The sequence below is a fragment of the Coffea arabica genome, chromosome 4e (genome assembly GCF_036785885.1).
Source record: "Coffea arabica cultivar ET-39 chromosome 4e, Coffea Arabica ET-39 HiFi, whole genome shotgun sequence".
NCBI classification, from domain to species: Eukaryota; Viridiplantae; Streptophyta; class Magnoliopsida; order Gentianales; family Rubiaceae; genus Coffea; species Coffea arabica.
The window spans coordinates 7,234,468-7,254,974 of NC_092317.1; the positions used below are offsets into that span (position 1 = coordinate 7,234,468).

The 20,507-nt window shown below is 39.4% G+C and overlaps 2 protein-coding genes across 3 annotated transcripts; one reads left to right on the forward strand and one right to left on the reverse strand.

Annotated features, from left to right (window-relative positions):
* Positions 1 to 285: 285 nt before the first annotated feature.
* On the forward strand, positions 286 to 612 carry LOC140005437 (uncharacterized). Its single transcript, XM_072046418.1, has one exon. The coding sequence runs from the start codon at positions 286 to 288 to the stop codon at positions 610 to 612; it is 327 nt and encodes a 108-aa protein (XP_071902519.1).
* Positions 613 to 12,994: 12,382 nt separating this feature from the next.
* LOC113742034 (cysteine-rich receptor-like protein kinase 25) lies at positions 12,995 to 15,480 on the reverse strand. Of its 2 annotated transcripts, none has more exons than XM_027269715.2 (5): positions 14,512 to 15,480; positions 14,209 to 14,419; positions 13,868 to 14,099; positions 13,597 to 13,747; positions 12,995 to 13,512 (listed from the first exon to the last, which is right to left on the reverse strand). In XM_027269715.2, the coding sequence occupies exons 1-5, from the start codon at positions 15,403 to 15,405 to the stop codon at positions 13,207 to 13,209; spliced, it is 1,794 nt and encodes a 597-aa protein (XP_027125516.1). In that variant the 5' UTR covers positions 15,406 to 15,480; the 3' UTR covers positions 12,995 to 13,206. The 2 variants fall into 2 exon arrangements, with proteins under 2 accessions (XP_027125516.1, XP_027125515.1); XM_027269714.2 differs by having other exon boundaries at positions 13,868 to 14,105.
* Between the last annotated feature and the right edge of the window lie 5,027 nt (positions 15,481 to 20,507).

Consider the following 20,507-nt stretch of genomic DNA (forward strand, 5'->3'; position numbering starts at 1 on the left):
ACCAAATGGGTCGAGGCCGAGCCTCTGAGAACCATCACTAGGTCAGCAGTTCAAAAATTTTTCTGAAAAAACGTAGTTTGTCTTTTCGGCCTGCCCCGGGTGGTCATCTCGAATAACGGCAGGCAGTTCGCTGATAATCCATTCAAGGCGTGGTGCGAAAATCTTGGGATCAAACAGCATTTCACCTCGGTTGAACACCCTCAAGCCAATAGGCAGGCCGAAAACTTCAACCGCACTCTCCTCCATAACCTCAAAACTAGGCTATATCGAGCCGGATCATCCTGGATGGCGGAACTCCCTAGCGTGTTGTGGTCCTACCGGACCACCCCGAGGTCATCCACCCAAGAGACCCCGTTCTCTTTAACGTATGGGTTCGAAGCTGTCGTCCCAACCGAGTTCATCACTCCGAACCCACGAATGGCAGCGTATGCCGCCGAAATCAACGAAGAAGAGCGACGAGTTGACCTCGACCTCGCCGAAGAGAAGCGTGACATGGCGGCGGCCAAAATTGCTCTTTATAAAAATATCCTAACTGGCTACTACAACGTCCGGATCAAACACCTACGGTTCAGTCCGGGAGACCTTGTGCTCCGGAAGAATTCGGTCAGTTGAGCTGAAGCTCAGGGGAAACTTAGCCCCAAGTGGGAGGGACCCTACCGTGTTGTCGAGTCTAGCCAAAACGGATATTGTAAATTAGCTTATCGGGATGGTTCTCGGGTGCCTCGAACTTGGCACGCTGAGAACCTCAGATTGTATCACCCCTGAAGGGTATGTACTCTGTTAGTTAAACTCATATGTTATTTCTCCCTTAGTGTTATTTTATTCTACTCTAAGTGAAAAATAAGGGGACAAAGCAGCAGTAAAAAAGAAAAAAGAAAAATCGAGCTCAATTAAAAAGGCAAAAGTATAAAGTTATATTGAAGTACAAAAAGAAAACCGAGATCCGGAATGCTCCTAAGCATCCACGACCTCGGCCGGTACAAAATGGAATGTCTCTAAGCATTCCCTGCCCCGGAGCCTTGTTCACCCATAGTTTCTCCCCCAACCCCGGCGTCTTGCTGTCCTTCAGCCTCTCCGCCGATCTTGTCCCCTTCGAGGCCATCGCCATCTAAGTCGAACTCTTGAAGCCACTTGTTGAACTCGGCGCGGATCTCGATTAGGTCTCTTCCGGCTTGGATGCCTTCGGCCATGCGGTCACACAGCTCTTTGGCATCCTCATTGTAGTTCGGCCCATCTTGGAGAGATTCCAGCTGTTCAAAAGAGAGGAAGGGCGCCGCGTCATTGACCGCCGTGGTATAGCCAAACATGAAGCTCGCCAGCGTCAGTTCGCCAAGGTCGGGTTGAAAGACTCCGACTTGCAGAAGGCTTCCAAGGCTGACACCCCGGCCATCTCTATCGCTTTTTTGGATGACTGCTCCTCCTAGGCTCTTCTCTCTTTTTCTTCACCGAGGGCGGTTATCAAAAAGTTCTTCGTCACCTCGACCCGGTTTCTGGCAGCCTCGGCCTTATCTCGCTCCAGCTCGGTGGCCTTTAGTCTCTCTTCCAGTTCAGCAATCTTCTTCTGAAGCTCGGAGGGCGGCTCGTACGTCTCCATTATATTCCCATAACGCTGAATCATCCCAGCGAAAAAGGCCGTGGTGGATGCCCAGGAAACGGAGGCACTCTGCATCAGCTCGTCAGGGGTGAGCTTCCTGGCATAAGTGTTGTCTCGCGGCAGCACTAAATGGACGAGGAGCTCCTGTGCGACCAAGAGGTTCTTGCAGCGGTGGTTGACATTGATGTTCCACTCCGGGCACCACTGTGCTCCGGAGTGCCTCTTGTCCTCCCCGGCCTCTTGAGCAGGCACGTGGTGGAGATTGAACAACGAGAACCCCGTGACGGGGTGATCTGGAAAAAGTGTTACACCCTAGCCCCGGGATGGAGAAGTTATGGTTACTCCCCAAACGGGGACCCCCACCGGAATGGCTGAGGCTTGGGAGCCCCCTGGAGTGGCCGAAGTGCATGAGCCTTCCCCCACAATCACCACGGGAGGTGCGCGGCTCGCCATTGTCGCAGCAGTCTTTTTGGCCGGCCTGGTGGAAGGCTCGGCGGTGTCCTTGCGTTTCTTTGGTCTTTTGACCACCTCGGCTGCCGTTCCGGAGGTTATCAAGTCAGAAACTCTCGTCACTGCAAAGTACGAAAGGAGAGTTAGTTAGAATCAAGGAAAAACAAACAAAGTAGGGAATGGAAAAGTACAAGATTTCTGTAGCCTAGAGGAGAAGAAGACGGGGTGATCCGAGTTGATCAGAGCTCGGCTGAGTCCGCCGTCAACAAGAACTATCTCGGGAAAATCCCAACAGTTGATCCTGAGACCCGACCCCGTCAGTTTCTTGAAGTTGCTCTCCTCCAGTTTACCCGGAGAGGTCTTTTTGACCGGGGTGGGAAGCTTCCACCAGAACCCTCTAGGGAAATCCTCAGCTGGAACGAAGATGAAGTTTCCCTTCCACTCCTTTATCGAAGTGGGGACATCCACCACCAACTTCGGGATCTTGTTCCCGAAGTAAAACCAACCCTTCTCACTCCCACTATTTTTGAGCGAGTAGCACCGGCGGAAGAGGTTGAGGGTGGGCTCTATTTCCTAATGTCGGCAGAGCAGTTGAAAGCCGACGAGAACGCGAATGGCATTGGGGGTGAGTTGAGTGATTCTCACCCCCCAATACCTCAGGCAGTCTCGGAGGAACCTCGTGGTGGGCATCCTGAGTCCGGCCTCCAGTTGATCCACATAAATAGCCACCCTACCCCTTGGTGGTAATGCGGCTGATTGATCTGGCCAGACGGATAGAGGCTGTAATTCCTCCTCCAGGGATACCGGCGAACCACCTCGGCTACTAGAGTTCGATTCTTGATGCTGCCAAATGTAGGCATTTGGCCGTAGTTGAATACTGATAGATCCGGAGGGGTGGCCGGCTCTTGCACACCCTCGTCCCTGGGAATCTCGTCGCCGAGGTCGTCGTTATAAAGGATCTCAGCTTCAACCTCTATCTCTTCTTCCTGCTTTTGGAGTAACCCGGTCTGGTGGGACGCTCCGGCACCCTCTTCTCTCGGTTCGGAGGCAGTTCTCTCCTCGGAGGGGTCGGGCCTCTCTGCCTCGGTGAAGTTGGGCCTCACTGTCTCTTTGTGGGTACGAGCTGTCCTAGCCATTACTAAAGAGAGAAAGAAATGGACTTACTCAGAAGATGCGGTTTAAGAGATTGTTGAAGTGAAAAGACAGAGAAGCGAAGCTCTGGGGTGATTCTAGGTTTTTGGTAAAAAGTGAAATGGTAAAGAAGGATTCCTATTATAGGCTAACGGGGGAAAGATGAAGAGGCGGTACCTTTGGGATTCTCGAGGGAGCGTTCTCTCTCCTCATTAATGAGAAAACTGTTTGCCTACATGTTAATGTCGCGCCTATTCATGAACCTGCCATTAAAGCTGACAGCCGTCCTTTCACTTCTCTTCTAGTCCCATCCACGCGATCGTGACATGTTCTGGTGTTCCGTGTTCTACACACTTACCAGCCTCGGGAAGCAACGATCTCGGGAGGCAACGATCTCGCCCTTCACGAGGCTTGGGGGGCTTAGTGAGGATGGTTGTTCCGGCTCTGATAATCCGGAGCCTCACCACGTGGTACTTCTGGAAGTGTCACCTCGGGTAACTTCTTGACAAAGTGACTTTGACCCGGTTATTACCTCGGCTAGAGTCTTCTGTCTTAGAGCCGAGGTGACGTCTAAAGATCTAACCATCGGAAAGGTGGGAAATGACCTCTGACACCTCTGACACCTCTGGCACCTGACAAAGCTGTTCTGACACATGCGCCGCCTGACTCTGACAACTGTTCCGGCGCGCCTTTTCGCAGGAGCCCATCAAATCAACTTGATGCACTGCTCATGTCAAATCTTTAGGGACCCGTGCCAGCAGGCCCTCTTTCCTGTCCATCCTCTATAAATACTCAACACTTCTACTGAGAAGGGGGATGATCAATTTTCTGGTAAAATAACATACACTGATTCTCCCAATTATTATACCACTTATCTCATCCTGAGCTAACTTAAGTTTCGGAGTTATACCGGGGGATTCAGCCCCTCTTGTAAACTAAGCAGGTGATCTCGCCGCTGTGACCTTTCAAGCCGGGACACTTCATACTATCGGTTCAATCCAGCCGATCAGAATTCACCTCTTCAATGAACTAAGAGAAGACTGATCCAACATTGACACCACTTCACAAGAAAATAACTAATTTAGTTAATAAGACATTTTATCTGTGACTGTCAGGTCGAATAAATGGAGTTCCAGTGTTAATCTTGTTTGAAAGAGCAAAAAAAAAAAAGAATATTTGACAAAGTACGTAAATATTAGTTAACTCACCAAATATGAAATGAATCCAAGCTACCATTGGAACGGTACTCGTAGACTAATAACCGATCCTTGCCATGGATGCAATACCCCATGAATTTTACAAGGTTTCAGTGTTGCATCTTAAAGATCAATTTCGGTTTGAATTGTTCAATACAATGCCATGACATTATATTCAATCTTTTCACCGCAATCTCTTGCGCAGCAGGCAACTTTCCCCGAACCACAAAACTTGCTATATTTAGTGCGCACGGAAAGGAGATGAAGCGACCATACCTGTCCCTAGTTACATTTTCGAAAAAATGGAAATATCAAGGGAGCAGAATTGCTAATACTTCTTGTCTTGACCACCTTCTTAATGCTGGATATAGAGAACGATTGTATGTTGCACCTGACGAGGTGAATTCTGGTCAAATGATCTGAGTCAGGAACGCGCGAACTCACCTGCCAAAAATTAAGTAGCCGGGCCTTGTTCCCCAATCGCGCTCCGATGCTTGAGTTAGTTATGGTTCGGAAGTTTAATATGCAAATCAGATTGTGTACCTCATTTGGAAGTATTAGATGAGTACTTATAATGCTGGTGCCTAGGGATGGAATGAGGAGGTCTATCCTCTACCTACCATCAATAAGCAATTTAGGATGGCGGTGTCAAGTGTAGGTATGACCAGTAGGGTAGCTGGTAATCAAATCACTCCATTAGTCATGAGTCATGTAAATAACCGAGATGTTGGTAGTCATCAACAAGGGGTAGACGAGGTAGGACATCTCTTCAGTGTAACCTCGTTAATCACCTCGTTTGGGGATATCCGAGACGAGGTATCTGTTACCAATAGGGAGTAAACGGGTTAATGGAGGACCTGAGCAAGCTGAGGTATCCACAGCACCTATTATTACCTATTTTCATCGTGTAGCTTAAATTTTAATTTATACACTTCATAACAATATACTAAACTTTCATGTCTATCTCACTTTGATTCTTTTTGTCAACCTTGTTGTGAAAATCGTCAAGTTTTATGCATGGGAACTCCACACACTACTGTTCCGTACGCCAACTTCTACTTTACAACTTAACTAGTATTCTAACTTATAATCACATAACAATAACAAAATTTTATTTTGCTACATGAAAATTAAAAGGGTTAAATACCAAAAACTCCCTTGTGGTTTGATTAATGTTCACTTTACCTCCCTATGATTTGGAAATCTACAATTTAACTCTCTATCATTTCAACTAAAGTGAAATTCTAACAGAAAACATCTGCAATAACGGTATTTCTGTCAGACTTTCACTTTAGGTGAAACAACAGGGAGTTAAATTGTAGGTTCTAAACCATAGGGAGGTAAAGTGTACATTTGGCAAATCACAGGGGGGTTTTTGGTATTTTACCCATTCTCAAATGCACGAAACATTCTTCCAAGGGTTTGACTTATAGAGGGGCAATTTTGATATTTTCCTTTCAGACGTTAGTTTAGATGTTTTCCGTCAAACTTTTACTTTAGTTGAAACGACGGGGAGTCAAATTGTAGGTTTTCAAATCATAGGGAGGTAAAGTGAACATTAGTCAAATCACAGGGGGGTTTTTGGTATTTAACCCAAATTAAAATCTAAAAGTGTAGGAGTTAAATCAAGATTATTATTTATTAGTTTCTTAATTGTAGTTGGTTGGAATTAGTGTGGTCCGGGTTTATGCTTGGTTAGTTGAGTTCCAGTCTAACTAGGATGGTTGATGTCCAATTCCAATGTGGTCTTTGATTCATTAGGTGGTGCGGACAAAATCCTTGAGGGAGACTTAGTGCCCATATATATATGTAGTACTTGTCTGCTCTCTGTGTGTGGGCAAAGGAGTCGAGAGACTTATAAAAAAAAATATTGGTTTGCCTCCTGAAGCTTTATATAGCTTTGCCTCTGCTTCATTGCTTCGCTTCATCATAAACAGTGCTATTGCTCATCGTTTTTTTTTTCTTTATCCTTAGCTACCTAATTAATTCATTGTGTGAAATTTATTTGTTGTTTTCCTGTGGATTATACTCCTATAAAGTGGAATCAGAGCTTTGCTTGAGATCCTGAGAAATTGAGATATGGATCCAAATTATTTGCACAATTGTCACGTTTTTATCTTTGATGGTAAAAAATCAAAGATAAAAACGTTTTTGAGGTTTGAAAGATGATGATGGAGAATTTTTTCAAAGCTATTGGAATTTGGGATATTGTCGAAACAGAATATACGGAACTGGCAGCAGGTGTGGAATTATCAAGCAATGCAGTTAAAGAATTAGAGAGAAATAGGCAGTTGAATTGCAAGACAATGCATTATCTCAACACTCAAGTCTAGTTGCATGTTGCCAAAAAATTTATACATGTAAAGTCAGCGAAAGAGGCTTGGACAATTTTGATGAACTCAAGTCGATGTGCTACTAACATGAGAAAAATCAGATTGCAAGAACTTAGGAGACAAATTGAGTTGGCCCAAATGAAATCCACGGAGTCAGTTAAAGATTTTATTGGCACAATTAAAGAAATTGTCAATGATATGGAGTCCAATGGTGAGAATTTGGAAGAGATTAGAGTTATTGAAAAGGTTCTGAGATCTCTAACTGCCAAATTTCACGCCAAAAAGATGGTCCTTGAAGTCACAAAAGACCTTAACAAATTGTCACTTGCTGAATTGAAAAATGAATTGCTGACATATGAGATGTTCTTGAATCAGCAGCCATCAGATACAGTAAAAAAGGTGTTACAAGCCAAGGTGGATCACTCAAAAGGAAACAAGAAGATGAATCGTATGGACACAAATCAAAGGGGCCAGAATTTCAAAGGTAGAGGACATGGATGTAGAGGTAACTCTCATGGTCATGGAAGAGGTAATTATTCTTACCAACCCATAAACAATTCTAATAGGGATCGGATAAACAATCAACAGCAGAATCAAAGAAATAATTTTCAAAGGGGTGATAGATCTAATGTCCAATGTTATAATTGTGGTAAAATTTGTCATTATCAGAATGAATGTTGGTCTAATAAAAAGGTGCATGCTTAAGTGGCTGAAAATAGTGGTGATAGATAGGAGACTTTGTTGTTTTCTAGTTCTGCAACTGAAGAGTTTATGAAGAATGATTGGTTTGTTGATTCTAGTTGTAGTAATCATATGTATGGTAAAAAGGAGATGTTTTCTGACTTGGATGAATCTTTTCATGCATTTGTGAGATTTGGAAATAATGAAAAAGTGCTTGTTCTTGGAAAAGGAAAAATTAGAATTATCTTACAAGATGGGTTTTCGAATTATATTTTTGATGCTTTCTATGTGCCAAATTTATATCATAATTTGTTGAGTCTAGGACAATTATCTGAGAAAGGTTATGATCTGCATTTTAAATATGGTGATGGCACATAAGTGATGAAAAATTTGGATTAATTGCCAAGGTAAAAATAAACCGTAGTCGTTTGTGGCCTCTTTCTCTTAACTGTGGTGATTGACCTTACTTTAATTCCATGACTTATGATGATTCTTGGTTATGGCATATGCATTTTGGGCATTTGAATTTTGGGAGTTAGAAATTTCTTGCAAGAAAGAAATTAGTTATTGGGTTGCCTTCTGTTGAGTTTCCTGATAAGGAATGTGAGTCTTGTATTTTGGGAAAGAAGTACAAGGATCCTTTTCCAAAAAGCAAGGCTTGGGGGCTAATCGACCATTTGAACTAATCCATTCAGATTTATGCTGAGTTGAAGTTCATTCCAATAGTGGTAGTAAGTATTTTATTACCTTAATTGATGATTTCAGCAGGAAGACATGGGTATATATTTTAAGAAATAAATCTAATGCATGTGATGTATTTAAAAAGTTCAAATATTATATAGAGAAGCAGAGTGGTTACTTTATTAAAATATTGAAAACTGGCAGAGGCACTGAGTATCTTGTTTGTGATAATTATTTGGCGAAAAGTGGCATAAAACATCAATTGACAGCTAGATATACATCTCAACAAAATAGTGTGGCAGAAAGGAAGAATAGAACTGTGATGGACATTGTGAGATCTATGATGCACTCCAAAAGAATTCCTATATCCTTTTGGGCAAAAGCAGTATCTTGTGCTATTCATGTTTTGAACAGGTGTCCTACTAGATGCAATTTTGGGAAGACCCCAAAAGAAATTGGGACTGATAGGAAATCAGATATATCTCACTTCAAAGTATTTGGCTATCTTACAGATGCACATGTTCCAAATCAGTTAAGAAAGAAATTGGATGATAAAGTAGAGAAGCATATTTTTTATTGGTTATAGTCATAAGACTAAGGGCTATAAGTTATTCAATCCAAATACAGGAAAGGTGATTGTTAACAGAAATGTGACTTTTGATGAATATGGAGCTTGGGATTAGTCCAGGATAGATCCTGCGACGCCACCAAAATATCCATCTATCTCTCTAGTTATGGGACCAAGTTCTATTAAGCAACCAGTGGAGCAAGTTGTGTAGTTTCATTGTAATCCCTTAACTTCTACTATGCAGATTGAGATATCCAGTCGACTACAAAGAGAATGCCGCATGTCTACCTGATTTGGTGATTATGTTGTTAGTAGAGATGACGATTTAATTGATGAAGAGATTTTGAATTTTGCTCTTTTTGCAGATTGTGATCCTATCTCATTTGAAGAAACTGTCAAAGATGATCGTTGGATTCGTGCAATGGATGAAGAAATTCATGCCATTAAAAAACAAATACACGGGAGTTGATCACTATCCCACCTAAAAAGAAACCAATTGGAGTAAGGTGGGTATATAAGTACAAGCCAACAGGAGAGGTGAATCGTTTCAAAGCGAGATTGGTTATCAAAGACTATAAGCAGAAGACAGGTATTGATTATTTTGAAATTTTTGCACCAGTTACCAGACTTGATATGGTTCTTATGATTGTTTCACTTGCTGCAATTAATTGTTGGAAAATTCATCAAATGGATGTGAAATCTGTATTTCTAAATGATTTTCTTGAAGAAAAGGTATATTTTGAACAGCCTGCTGGTTATGTTAAAAAGGGTCAAAAAAATAAAGTGTATAGATTGAAAAACGCATTGTATGGGTTGAAACGATTTCCTAAAGTTTGGTATACTTGCATTGATACTTATTTTATTGAGCATGATATTCTGAGATGCCCATATAAGCATACTTTGTACATCAAATTCAACCCTAGAGAAGATGTTCTTACTGTATGCTTGTATGTGGATGACTTGATATTTACAGGAAACAATCCTAAACTAATTTCTGAATTCAGGGAGGCCATGATTAGTCAATTTGAGATGACAGATTTGGGATTGATGTCTTATTTTCTTGGTATTGAGGTTCGTCAGTTGGATGGTGAAATTTTTATTTCATAAAAGAAGTATGCAAGTGATATTGTGAAGAAGTTTAAGATGGATGTGGTTAAACCAATGATGGCCCTCTTTGAAGAAAAATTGAAATTAACCAAAGATGGTACTGATAATTTTGTTGATGCTTCTTATTTTAGGAGGTTGGTGGGGAGTCTCAGATATTTAACTTCTACGAGACTTGACATCTCTTATGGATTTTGTTTGATTAGTAGATTCATGGAATTTCCACGCTAATCTCACTTACAAGCTACTTAGAGAATTTTGAGATACGTTCAAGGTACGCAGTCTAACGGTATATTTTACTCATCTTCACATGGTAGCAACCTTGTTGGATATACTGACAGTGATTGGGCTAGTGACACAATACAAAGGAGGAGCATTTTCTGGTTATGCATTTTATTTGGGATCTAGTGTATTTTCTTGGGTTTCAAAGAAACAACAAGTGGTTACTTTGTCCACAGCAGAAGCGGAGTACATGGCGGCTACAAGTAGTGCTACTCAAGCACTTTGGTTGCGAAGAATGCTTAGTTTCTTACAACACAAGTAAGATGATCCTACCAAAATATTTTGTGATAGCATGTATGCTATTGAGTTGACAAAAAATTCAGTTTTTCATGGGCACAGCAAACATATTGACATCCAGTATCATTTTATTCGTGTGTTGGTTCAAGAGCAAGAAATTGTTATTGATTATTGTAGAAATGAAGATCAAGTAGCTGATATTTTGATAAATCCGCTCAAGTTGGAGATGTTCATGAAATTGAGGAAGATGTTTGGCATGGTGAAATTTGAAGATCTTGATTTAAGGGAGGCAATGTAGGAGTTAAATCAAGATTATTATTTGTTAGTTTCTTAATTGTAGTTGGTTGGAATTCGTATGGTCCGAGTCTATGTTTGGGTAGTTGAGTTCCAGTCTAATTAGGACGGTTGATGTCGAATTCTAATGTGGTCTTTGATTCATTAGGTGGTGCGGACAAAATCCCTGAGCAATATGGAGACTTAGTGCTCATATATATATATATATATATATATATATATATATATATATATATATATATATATATGTAGTACTAGTCTGCTCTATGTGTGGGCAAAGAAGCCGAGAGACTTATAAAAGAAAATATTGGTTTGCCTCCTAAAGCTTTATATAGCTTTGCCTCTTCTTCGTTGCTTCGCTTCGTCATAAACAATGCTATTGCTCATCATTTTTTTCTTTATCCTTCGCTACCTAATTAATTCATTGTGTGAAATTTATTTGTTATTTTCCTGTCGGTTATACTCCTACAAAAAGTTTTTTATTTTCTGTCCAAATTTATAAAACATATTCCATATTAAAAAAGATATAAAAAATTTAGTAGAATGTGTTATTTATTTTCTATATCACATTTATTTTCAACTATAGTTTGCATGTTCCCTCCCACCTATCTACTTTCACGCCGAAACCTTTCTTTCCCAATAGTTGCCCTGGTTGCAGGTCAAAACTACATGTCAAGCGTGTTTTGAAGTCGATTTGCGACCAAGAAAGTTGTCTTCTTACACTATCAAGCGAAGTAATCATGTAATTTCTCGACCCCATCTCCAATGTGAATGAGGGATTCGAATTCTTTGTGGGTATAGATTCAATCGTAGATAATTTTTATAAATGATCGAAATTGGTCCAAGAGTTCGACAAGTCCCAACTCGAATGGGCCGATCTCTGCTGTTAAAAGTTCTAATCCAGATATGTGAAGAAGCACTTTGATGTTGTCCTGGTATTCGAATATTGTGGACAAGTATTAGTGAGTTCTTGTCTTGACAAAAAGACTTTAGAATGCATAGAATCCGGATACATGAAGATGCATTGCCCTGTTATTTTCTTTTATTAATCGTCACTAATTTATTCGACAACAACTCTAGTCTATGCTAGAGTAGGAAAAGTTGTTAGTGAGTCGTTGTCAAGATGTTGTCCTGTTATTGTCAAGATGTTGCTCTGTCATTCGAATATTGTGAAAAGTGTTAGTGAGTTCTTGTCTTGACGAAGTCTTCCGAACACTGGCGCATCTTCCAGCTAACCGTTCATCCCTTTTCCTACCATTCGTTGTCCTTCGTTGCTTAAAGAATTGGAACCACGAGCAATGAGCCACCCAGGATAGTTGTAGTAACATGTTTTGCCTTTGTCAAACAGATGTATTCGAAATACAATCTGTAGTTAGAATAGGTCTTTGATATTTTGGTTTTTACTTCAATAAGTCCAGTTCAGATCCAGCGCAAAAGAATTGAGAATGATTATCCGCAGATGCTACCCTGGCCCCTAACTGAAAGGTAGCTGCAGGCCGGCTTCTGACCACTCATAACTTGCAATACGAATTAACGGGTAAAGTATATCTCCATTGAATCCTCTTCATTAGCCTCTCCATTTATTTACATTTAAATATATATAATGTTATACATTTATGAAATAGTAGTGTCATTGATTTTCTTTTGATCTCTTGATCAACATACTAAAAAAATGACATTTAAAAAAATATATTTTGATATTCAATGTACATGGAATATTTAAATAGTGAAAAATAAGTTAAAATCGTGACGAAATTTGCAATGACTGGTCAGACTCAAAACTTGGTCAATGTTATATGAGATTTTATGTATAATTAACACAAATAATTAAATATATTATGAATAATATTGATTTTTAAAATTAATTTTATTGAAATGTAATGGAAAGAAATTCTTTCCAATGTAATGGAGAAGAGTCTAATCCAAAATTAACTATAGGTGCCTCTCTTTGTCCTGTTCTAAATCTATTTTGGGATAATTTCAATAACTTCTCCTCGATCTTTCACAATTTTATTTTGGAGATATTACTGGCACTCCTGAAAAAGCTTCTAACACTCCATTCTCCCTTTCTACTTTTATAATATAAAGGGAGAATGGAGTGCTAGAGACTTTTTTAGAAATGCTAATATCATTTTCTTTTTACCCAGATCTCTTGAGATTTGAAAATTTAAACTAACCTCCGTTGACATTACAAAAGAAAAAATTGTATTAGCCTTTATAAAATCTTGAACACCTGACAATCTCACTTCATTCAGTGATCTTTATTTACAATAAGCAACTTTCAAGTCCCAATCACATGTTCATCTTGTTAAATCTTGTTAAATCCTCGTGTTAAACTTCGAATCTTCACAATTGATTTTTATTTCCAATAATCCAATCATCAAATTCCATCAATTTTTTCTTCCTATAAATATTTACTATATAATTTGTGTAACAAATGAGATGGAAGCAATATGGAATATTCAATAAATTTTTATACTTACATCATCATATAAAAAAAAAAAAACATCATCATATGATTTAAGGAAGGTTTCAATAATTATTAAAACCTCAGGGGAGGTTCCTAAAACTATCCCTTCTGTCTCAAAGACTAAAATTTGTCCCAACTCCCAACTTGTGTAACAAAGCAAAAATATACGCCTGGTCAAGGAAGAATCATCGGCCCACTTTATCTGAAACTGTGATGGTGTTCACAGAACAAATTTCTGGATTTTCACGTAACTTGGCTTTGTTGAGGCTCATAATTTCAGAAAAAGCTGGTCGCTTAGGAGAGTCAAGAGCCATTGATCCATTCTGGAGCATAGATACCACATCTAACATTGTTGGTCTATCTGCTGCGTTTTCTTGCACACATAACAAGCCAACACGAACATATTGTAGTGCTTCACTCCTTGGAATCCTTTCATCCAAACAAGAATCAATGATCTCTGAAATTCTTCCTTCTGTCCATAAATCCCACACCTGAAATGTGACAAATGATCATTCTCAAAGGATTGGAGGAAAGGAACTGCACCAAACTGAAACTGAAGTGTATAGGCTACATACATGTCCGACCAAGTTTAGGTGACGATCCGAATCACAGAAAGAAGTGTTCTTCTTTCCGCTTATGATCTCAAGAATCATGACTCCAAAGCTAAATACATCAGACTTCTCGGAGAAAATCCCATCCATGGCATATTCAGGAGACATATAACCACTTTTTTTTTCCTCGCAAAAATCAATTATCTCAATTAGCTTAGGTACGATATCAGAAAATGGATATTACTAGGAAGCAATACATTGAAACGATAAAGAAGATGATATTCCTTCAACTTACTATGTCCCTACAACGTTCTTTGTACTTCCGCGCAATTCATGCTCTCCAAAAATTCTGGCAGTTCCGAAATCTGAAATTTTGGGATTCAGGTCCGTGTCCAATAAAACATTGCTCGTTTTCAGATCTCTATGGATGATTTTTAATCTGGAATACTTGTGGAGATACAGAAGCCCTTGAGCTACCCCTTCAACAATTTTCAACCGTCTTTTCCAATCCAATATATCCCGCTTTGCTGCATCTTTAGACAAAGTAGACCCAATATTTTTAGAGTATTCTGATAGTTGTAACCATAAATTAGATAAGCCAAAACATATCAAGGTAAATGGAGTGCTGAAACTTACCAAAAAGTACTGAACCTAGACTGTTATTCGGCAAGTACTCGTATACTAATAAACGCTCTTCTTTTTCAATGCAATAGCCCAAAAGTTTAACAAGGTTCCGATGCTGCAGCTTTGAGATCACTTTGACTTCATTCTTGAATTGTTCAATTCCATGTCCTGACATTCTATTCAGTCTTTTAACTGCAATCGCTAGCCCATTAACCAGCTTACCCTGAATTCCATGTATCTACGTTAAAACTAAGCAAATAAATAGGGTCTTTAGACTTGAAAATAAATTGTTTCGAGACAATATATTTATGTTACCTTGTAGACAGGACCAAATCCTCCTTGGCCGAGTTTATTTTCCTCAGAGAAATGATCTGTCGCAATATCTATGCTTGTAAAACTGAAGAACAGTGATTCATCATCCCCTTTGTCATCAAGCTCTGGCGTTTCTGAACCCATGCTTTGTCGACGATATCTTAGTATTCTCGACCGCAGTTTGCAAAGTACTATAGCTGTCAGAAAAGCGGCAACAGAAGCACTAACAACATATAACACTACCCTTGAACTCTTCGATTTCTTTCTTCCACTGGGAGGTCCAACAAGAAGTGAAGGAGAACCAGGAGCGAGAGGAAGTGAAGGGCCAGAAGCAGCAGCCTGCATACTTGCTGTACTTTTCTGGCTCAACAGAGAAATCTCAAGTTTCATTCCAGATGATAGCCGTGTACGATGAGAAGGATAATCAAAGCTTTGCCAAACGGTACGCCCAGAACTTGATCTCAGGACTAAGTTCCCGTTATCAAGCAGAGTTGCACTAGTCTTGCTGATCATAACTTTCTGTTGAGCATTCACAGTGAATACTGCAACATCTGGGTTTCCCTGGCCATAAACCTCTAGCCTTCCACTTTCATTCATGGTTATGGCTGAAATTCTAGGCCTGGATGGTGCAGCCAGATAACTATTGGCAGCCCAGACATTGACTGAATGCTTCAGATACACGAACTGAATTACCAAGAGTGAAGAAGAACGATCACTGAGGAACCGAAAACGCTGATTGGAGGACTCCAAGATCTCTCCATTTTGTAATTTTAGAGATTCACCAACTCCTAGTGTTTCTTTAGCTCCAGAAAGTGTACATATCATGGCAATAAAGTAAGCAATAAAACAAGAAAATGTTGCCAAATGGCCGTTTGATGTACTGATCATTCTTGCCATTCCAAGAGGGCAACACTCATATCGCTAAAGCTTCTTGATTTTCCCTTCTCTACATTCGAATCATCAACTAGGAGTTGAAAAGCCTTCCTACAATGCTAGTCTATTTGCTATAGGCTGAAAACGAGTCAGAGTTTGTCGGTAGTTAGAAACCAAGCGCTCATTTGTTGACTTTAAAGTTATGTTTTCAGACTTGAACCGAATATTGACTTGGTTGATCGAGACTGAACTGGATGACATGAATACGTGATATATATATATAATAAAAATAATATATAAAAATTCCTCTTATGTTGGTGATTTACATTGTTATATACATATTTGATGATTTACAATGCTTGCTATACAATGATTTAAAATGTTATATCGCTGCAGTTTCTCCCGCGCCCAGCAGCCCAACTTGAACATATCTTGAAATTTCAGCACAGCAGCCCACGTGAACATATCTTGAAATTTCAGCTTGAACATATCTTGAAATTTCATCACAGCAGCCCGACTTGAACATTTCTTTAAATTGCATGCATGGGAATTGACTCACCTAAACTGGGATCTGCAATGTCCGAGACCCTTCCGTCTTTCCATAAATCCCACACCTGAAATGTAAAAAGAAGCAAGAAAATGCAAATAAATGGAATTCATATGCTCTAAGAAACTGTAATATACAATCAACAAGAACTGCAACGTGTCAAGATATATACTCACGTGTCCTACTAAGTTTAAATGATCATCCGTGTCACTGAAAGAAGTGTTCTTCTTTCCACTTTAATGATCATGACTTCACAGAGATGATACCCTTCATGGCATATTCAGGAGACATGTGGGCACTGTTTCATGGCCACATTAAACAAGCTATACATATCATGGCTAAGTTACTAATGTGTGTGGATTTTCTGTCTATCGCTTCCCCCGGCCGGTATTTCGTTGTGAACATGAACTAAGAGAAGACTGATCCAACATTGACACCACTTCGCAAGAAGACAACTAATTTAGGTAATAAGACATTTTATCTGTGACTGTCAGGTCAAGTAAATGGAGTTCCAGTGTTAATCTTGTTTGAAAGAGCAAAAAAAAAAAAAAAAAGAATATTTGATAAAGCACGTAAATTGTAGTTAACTCACCAAATATGAAATGAATCCAAGCTACCATTGGACGGGTACAAGTAGACTAATAACCGATCCTTGCCATGGATGCAATACCCCTTAAGTTTTAACAAGGTTTCAGTGTTGCATCTTAAAGATCAGTTTCGGTTTTAAATTGTTCAATACGATGCCATGACATTATATTCAAGCTTTTCACCGCAGTCTCTTGCCCAGCAGGGAACTTTCCCTGAACCACAAAACTTGCTATATTTAGTGCACATGGAAAGGAGATGAAGTGGTAGGTCACAATTTTGTTAGTTATTTTATAATTAACTTTCTCTATTATCTTACCAAATATAGATTAAATGTCAGATTCTACTTATTATTGGTATTTGTGCTTATTGCAGTGAGTTGGAGTAAAATGGGATAAATAGGTGCAAATTTTGCACTATAAATGCTGTTTGGCATGATCGTGTCAACTCAGCACTTAACATGTTCGGAAGGTGCTAGAGAGACATGTGACACCAACTGCCAATTGCAATTGAAAGTGCAATGTGGGAGCCACAATTATTCCATTTGTTGATTATTTGATTTGAATTAACAGGAGTAGTTTTAGCACAGAAAGAAACTTGCTTATTTTTGTGTGGCGGCTCAATAGAAAAGAAAAGTCAAAGTTTGATTAGGACTCTAATTCTAGTGCTTTTGGAGTAGGGCCGGCCGCAAGGTAGAAAAATGCAACAGACTTAGCAGATGAAGGTTGTTCTTGACTTTGTTGTTATTCCCGTAAGGCACTGGCCAGAGGCTACGGAGAAAGACATTAGCATTCCCTTTGACTTTGTACTTTTCCTCTCATTCTTAATTGTTCGGATTTCTTCATCGTATAGAGAACAAATGTTTTCGACAATTGCTTCTGCGATTTCGCATGGGATTTTCTTCGCAGAGATGAACTAAATCTCTTTTTCTAGTCAAGAAATAATGGAGACTTTGATTTATCTAAAAATTATGAGATCGAATTAATTTTATTTATTGCTCTTATTTACTGGCATTTGCATATTCTCTGTTTGTAATGTTTATGGTTGTTTTATTAATTAAATATCTTGGACCCAAACGTTGAACTAATTTACCAACCCGATGTCAATTAGAGCGTTAAATCTGTAATTGTTTAATTACTTGATAGGGTGTTAATTGTTGGTATTTTTATTATTAATTTTCCCTTCTATCCCTGACAAATATTGTGTTAATTGCTGATATTTACTCATATTTGGTATTTGGAATCAATTTCAGGAATGAAGCAGAAAACTACCAAAAAGGAGGGACTTTGTGAAAAATATGGAGACTTCTAAGGGTTTCAATCCTTGGGCCCTTGAATTGGTGGGGGACCACAAGCTAGTGAAAGGCATTTGGTCATTTGGGCTTCAAAGAAAGCAACGTAGAGAGACTTGGAACAAGAAGTACTTGGGAGGCTTTGTCCACATGTGTGGGGACCACCTAGATAGCTTTTAGTCATCTTTCTTTTGTTGCTTTAAAAGGGGACAACGTACAGAAGCAAAAGATATCTAGGGCTTTAGTTTTAGTTTTTTAGTTTAGTTCTAGTTTTCTTTCTTCGGACTGGCCTCTGACACACGCCAGGTATTCGACAATATTCCCCAACGGGGAGATTTTCTCATGAGGCGTGGTTAAGTTTTTCTAGTCAAGGGGACAACTGACGATTTGGTTCGACAATTACTGTGAGATCGAATCTGTTTTAATTATTTTCTTCATTTATTGGTATTTATATGTTCCTTGATTTTAATTGCTATGGCCTTGTGTATGATTGATTAGTGCGCAATAATTAATTATTCATATAGGCTATTTTTGCTAAATAGGGGTAATTGAATCCGTAATTGTTCGTTATCTCTACCTCAGTAGCAACTGGCGTAATTGGGTTTATGTCAGGGGAGCATATGATCTAATTTAAACAAACCCTCGTAGCGTGTTTGTTGGTTAGGATTGGGCCTTTCTAATTATTAATGCAATCTAGAAATTAAATCCTACGGTCGTACCTAGGGTTATTTTTGGGTTAGAGAAATAGCTAACGGTCGTACCTTAGCTATCGAGAAATTAAGGAAGGGTTGGTTGTTTATCGCGTGCATGACAACTATAACTAATCTATTGCTAAATGCTGGAATTATTTCTGCATCAATGATCAGTGCATGAACCATTTCTGATGTGTACCCTTGGCTAGAGTTTCTCCAATATTTATTCCTTTTATTTATTTTCTGCATTTAATTTATTTAGTTAGCATTTAATCCAAAACCCCTCATACCTTGGACTCTAGAAGAAACGAATTATCCCCAGTCCCTGTGGATTCGACCCTACTCACCGCTATATACAAAATCTGTATTTTTCTCGAGTAGGTACTTATTATTGCACAGGTTCGGCACCTGTCAATTTTTGGCGCCGTTGCCGGGGACTGGTGTCAGATTAATTTGTTTCTTTTTGAGTTCACCTTGTTCTCATTTTTAATTTATTTTTCTCTTATTTTTTTTTTTTTTTTTTAGTTTATGGCTGCTAACATTCCATATTTTGATGATAGACTGGACTTTGTTCCTGAATGGGGTTATGAGACTCATGTTTTTCCTAATGATCAATGGGCTGTTGCAAATTGTGGAACTTATTTTGACTCAGGTTATTCAACTGACACATGCCCCGCATTTCAAGATAATCTAAGTGCTCCAATTGATACTTTTGGAGATTTTTCACCCCAATATCAAACGCAACATGACCCTTATTCAAACGGGTATGATCAAGGATGGTGGGATAATTCCAATTTTGATTATGCAACCGGGCCAATGGATTTTCAACAGCAAGAGTCTCAGCAGTCATCCTCCGTGTCAGGTATGTCTCTTGAAGAAATGATAGGTTTACTAATTGCTAATTCAAATCGATTTCATCAGGAGACACAAGCGAGCCTAAATCGATATCATCAGAAGACACAAGCGAGCCTTCGCGACCTGGCAGATCAACTGCGTCAATTGACATCCAGGATAGAGCGATTAGCTCCTCAAATGGAAGAATTGCCCGCACAAACCAATATCAATCTTGAGGAAGATGAGAGTGCAATTGTCCGGCCAAATGACATGGAACTGCAAGAGTTTCAAGAAAATGGATTTAAAGATGCAGTTGAAAAGGAAGCTGAAGTGCAAGAAATGAGACTCCAAGATCAACTCGTTCAAGTGAATGAATCCAGTGAACAATCTCCAAATGCGGTGACATCTTCTCCACTCCTTAATCAATATTTTCCTGACTCCTATTCTTCAACTCCTGTTACTGAAATTGATTTTATTATACCAGAAAATTTAAAATTTCATGACAGGAATAAGTTGAGAGTGGAGATGGCAAAATATCTTGAACCAATGAATGCAAGTGAGGGAGGAGTGAATGGAGAATGCAAATTATCATCGACTCGTTTGGCGCCATTCACTAGTCCATGGAAGCCCGTAGCTCGTATGCTCAAGGATTATTCTATTTATGAGGGTTATCAGGACTATATAGAGGATGAAGCAGTAAGACGAGCCACAAGATTTTATCCTCCATGAGCAAAACATGATAATGTCTAGCCAAAGACATTAAAGAAAGGCGCTCCTTGGGAGGCAACCCAATTGTTCCTTTTAATTGTTTGTTCATTTTCGTGTGGTAGTTTAGATGTATTGTCCTTGAATTTGACTGATTTTGGGTTTCAATTTTCGTTTTTGCTGATTTATAGGTGCCCTTCAGTCATGACGCGCCCGCGTGGTGATGTGCAGGAAGCTCACAATCAGAAACTTCTGGGAGCTCTCTTGCTCTCATGACGTGCCCGCGTGGTGATGTGCAGGAAGCTCACGATCAGAAACATCAGAAACTTCTGGGAGCTCTCTTGCCCTCATGACGCGCCCGCGTCACGTTCGCGGGAAAGGTAAGGATTCAAAAAAAAAAAAAAAATTTCTTTTAACCGTAGCTACCTCTTTTCTTTTTTGTTACAAAAGAAAACAAATAAAAAATAAAATA

What these genes read in the sequence shown, in the direction of transcription:
- LOC140005437 (XM_072046418.1), top strand. Translation starts at nt 286, where the DNA reads ATGGCGGAACTCCCTAGCGTGTTGTGGTCCTACCGGACCACCCCGAGG.
- LOC113742034 (XM_027269714.2), bottom strand. Translation starts at nt 15,405, where the DNA reads ATGGCAAGAATGATCAGTACATCAAACGGCCATTTGGCAACATTTTCT. An exon ending in GATTTGGTCCTGTCTACAAG is followed by an intron (nt 14,420 to 14,511) that starts GTAACATAAATA and finishes CATGGAATTCAG; the next exon opens with GGTAAGCTGGTTAATGGGCT. An exon ending in ACCTAAACTTGGTCGGACAT is followed by an intron (nt 13,513 to 13,596) that starts GTATGTAGCCTA and finishes GTCACATTTCAG; the next exon opens with GTGTGGGATTTATGGACAGA.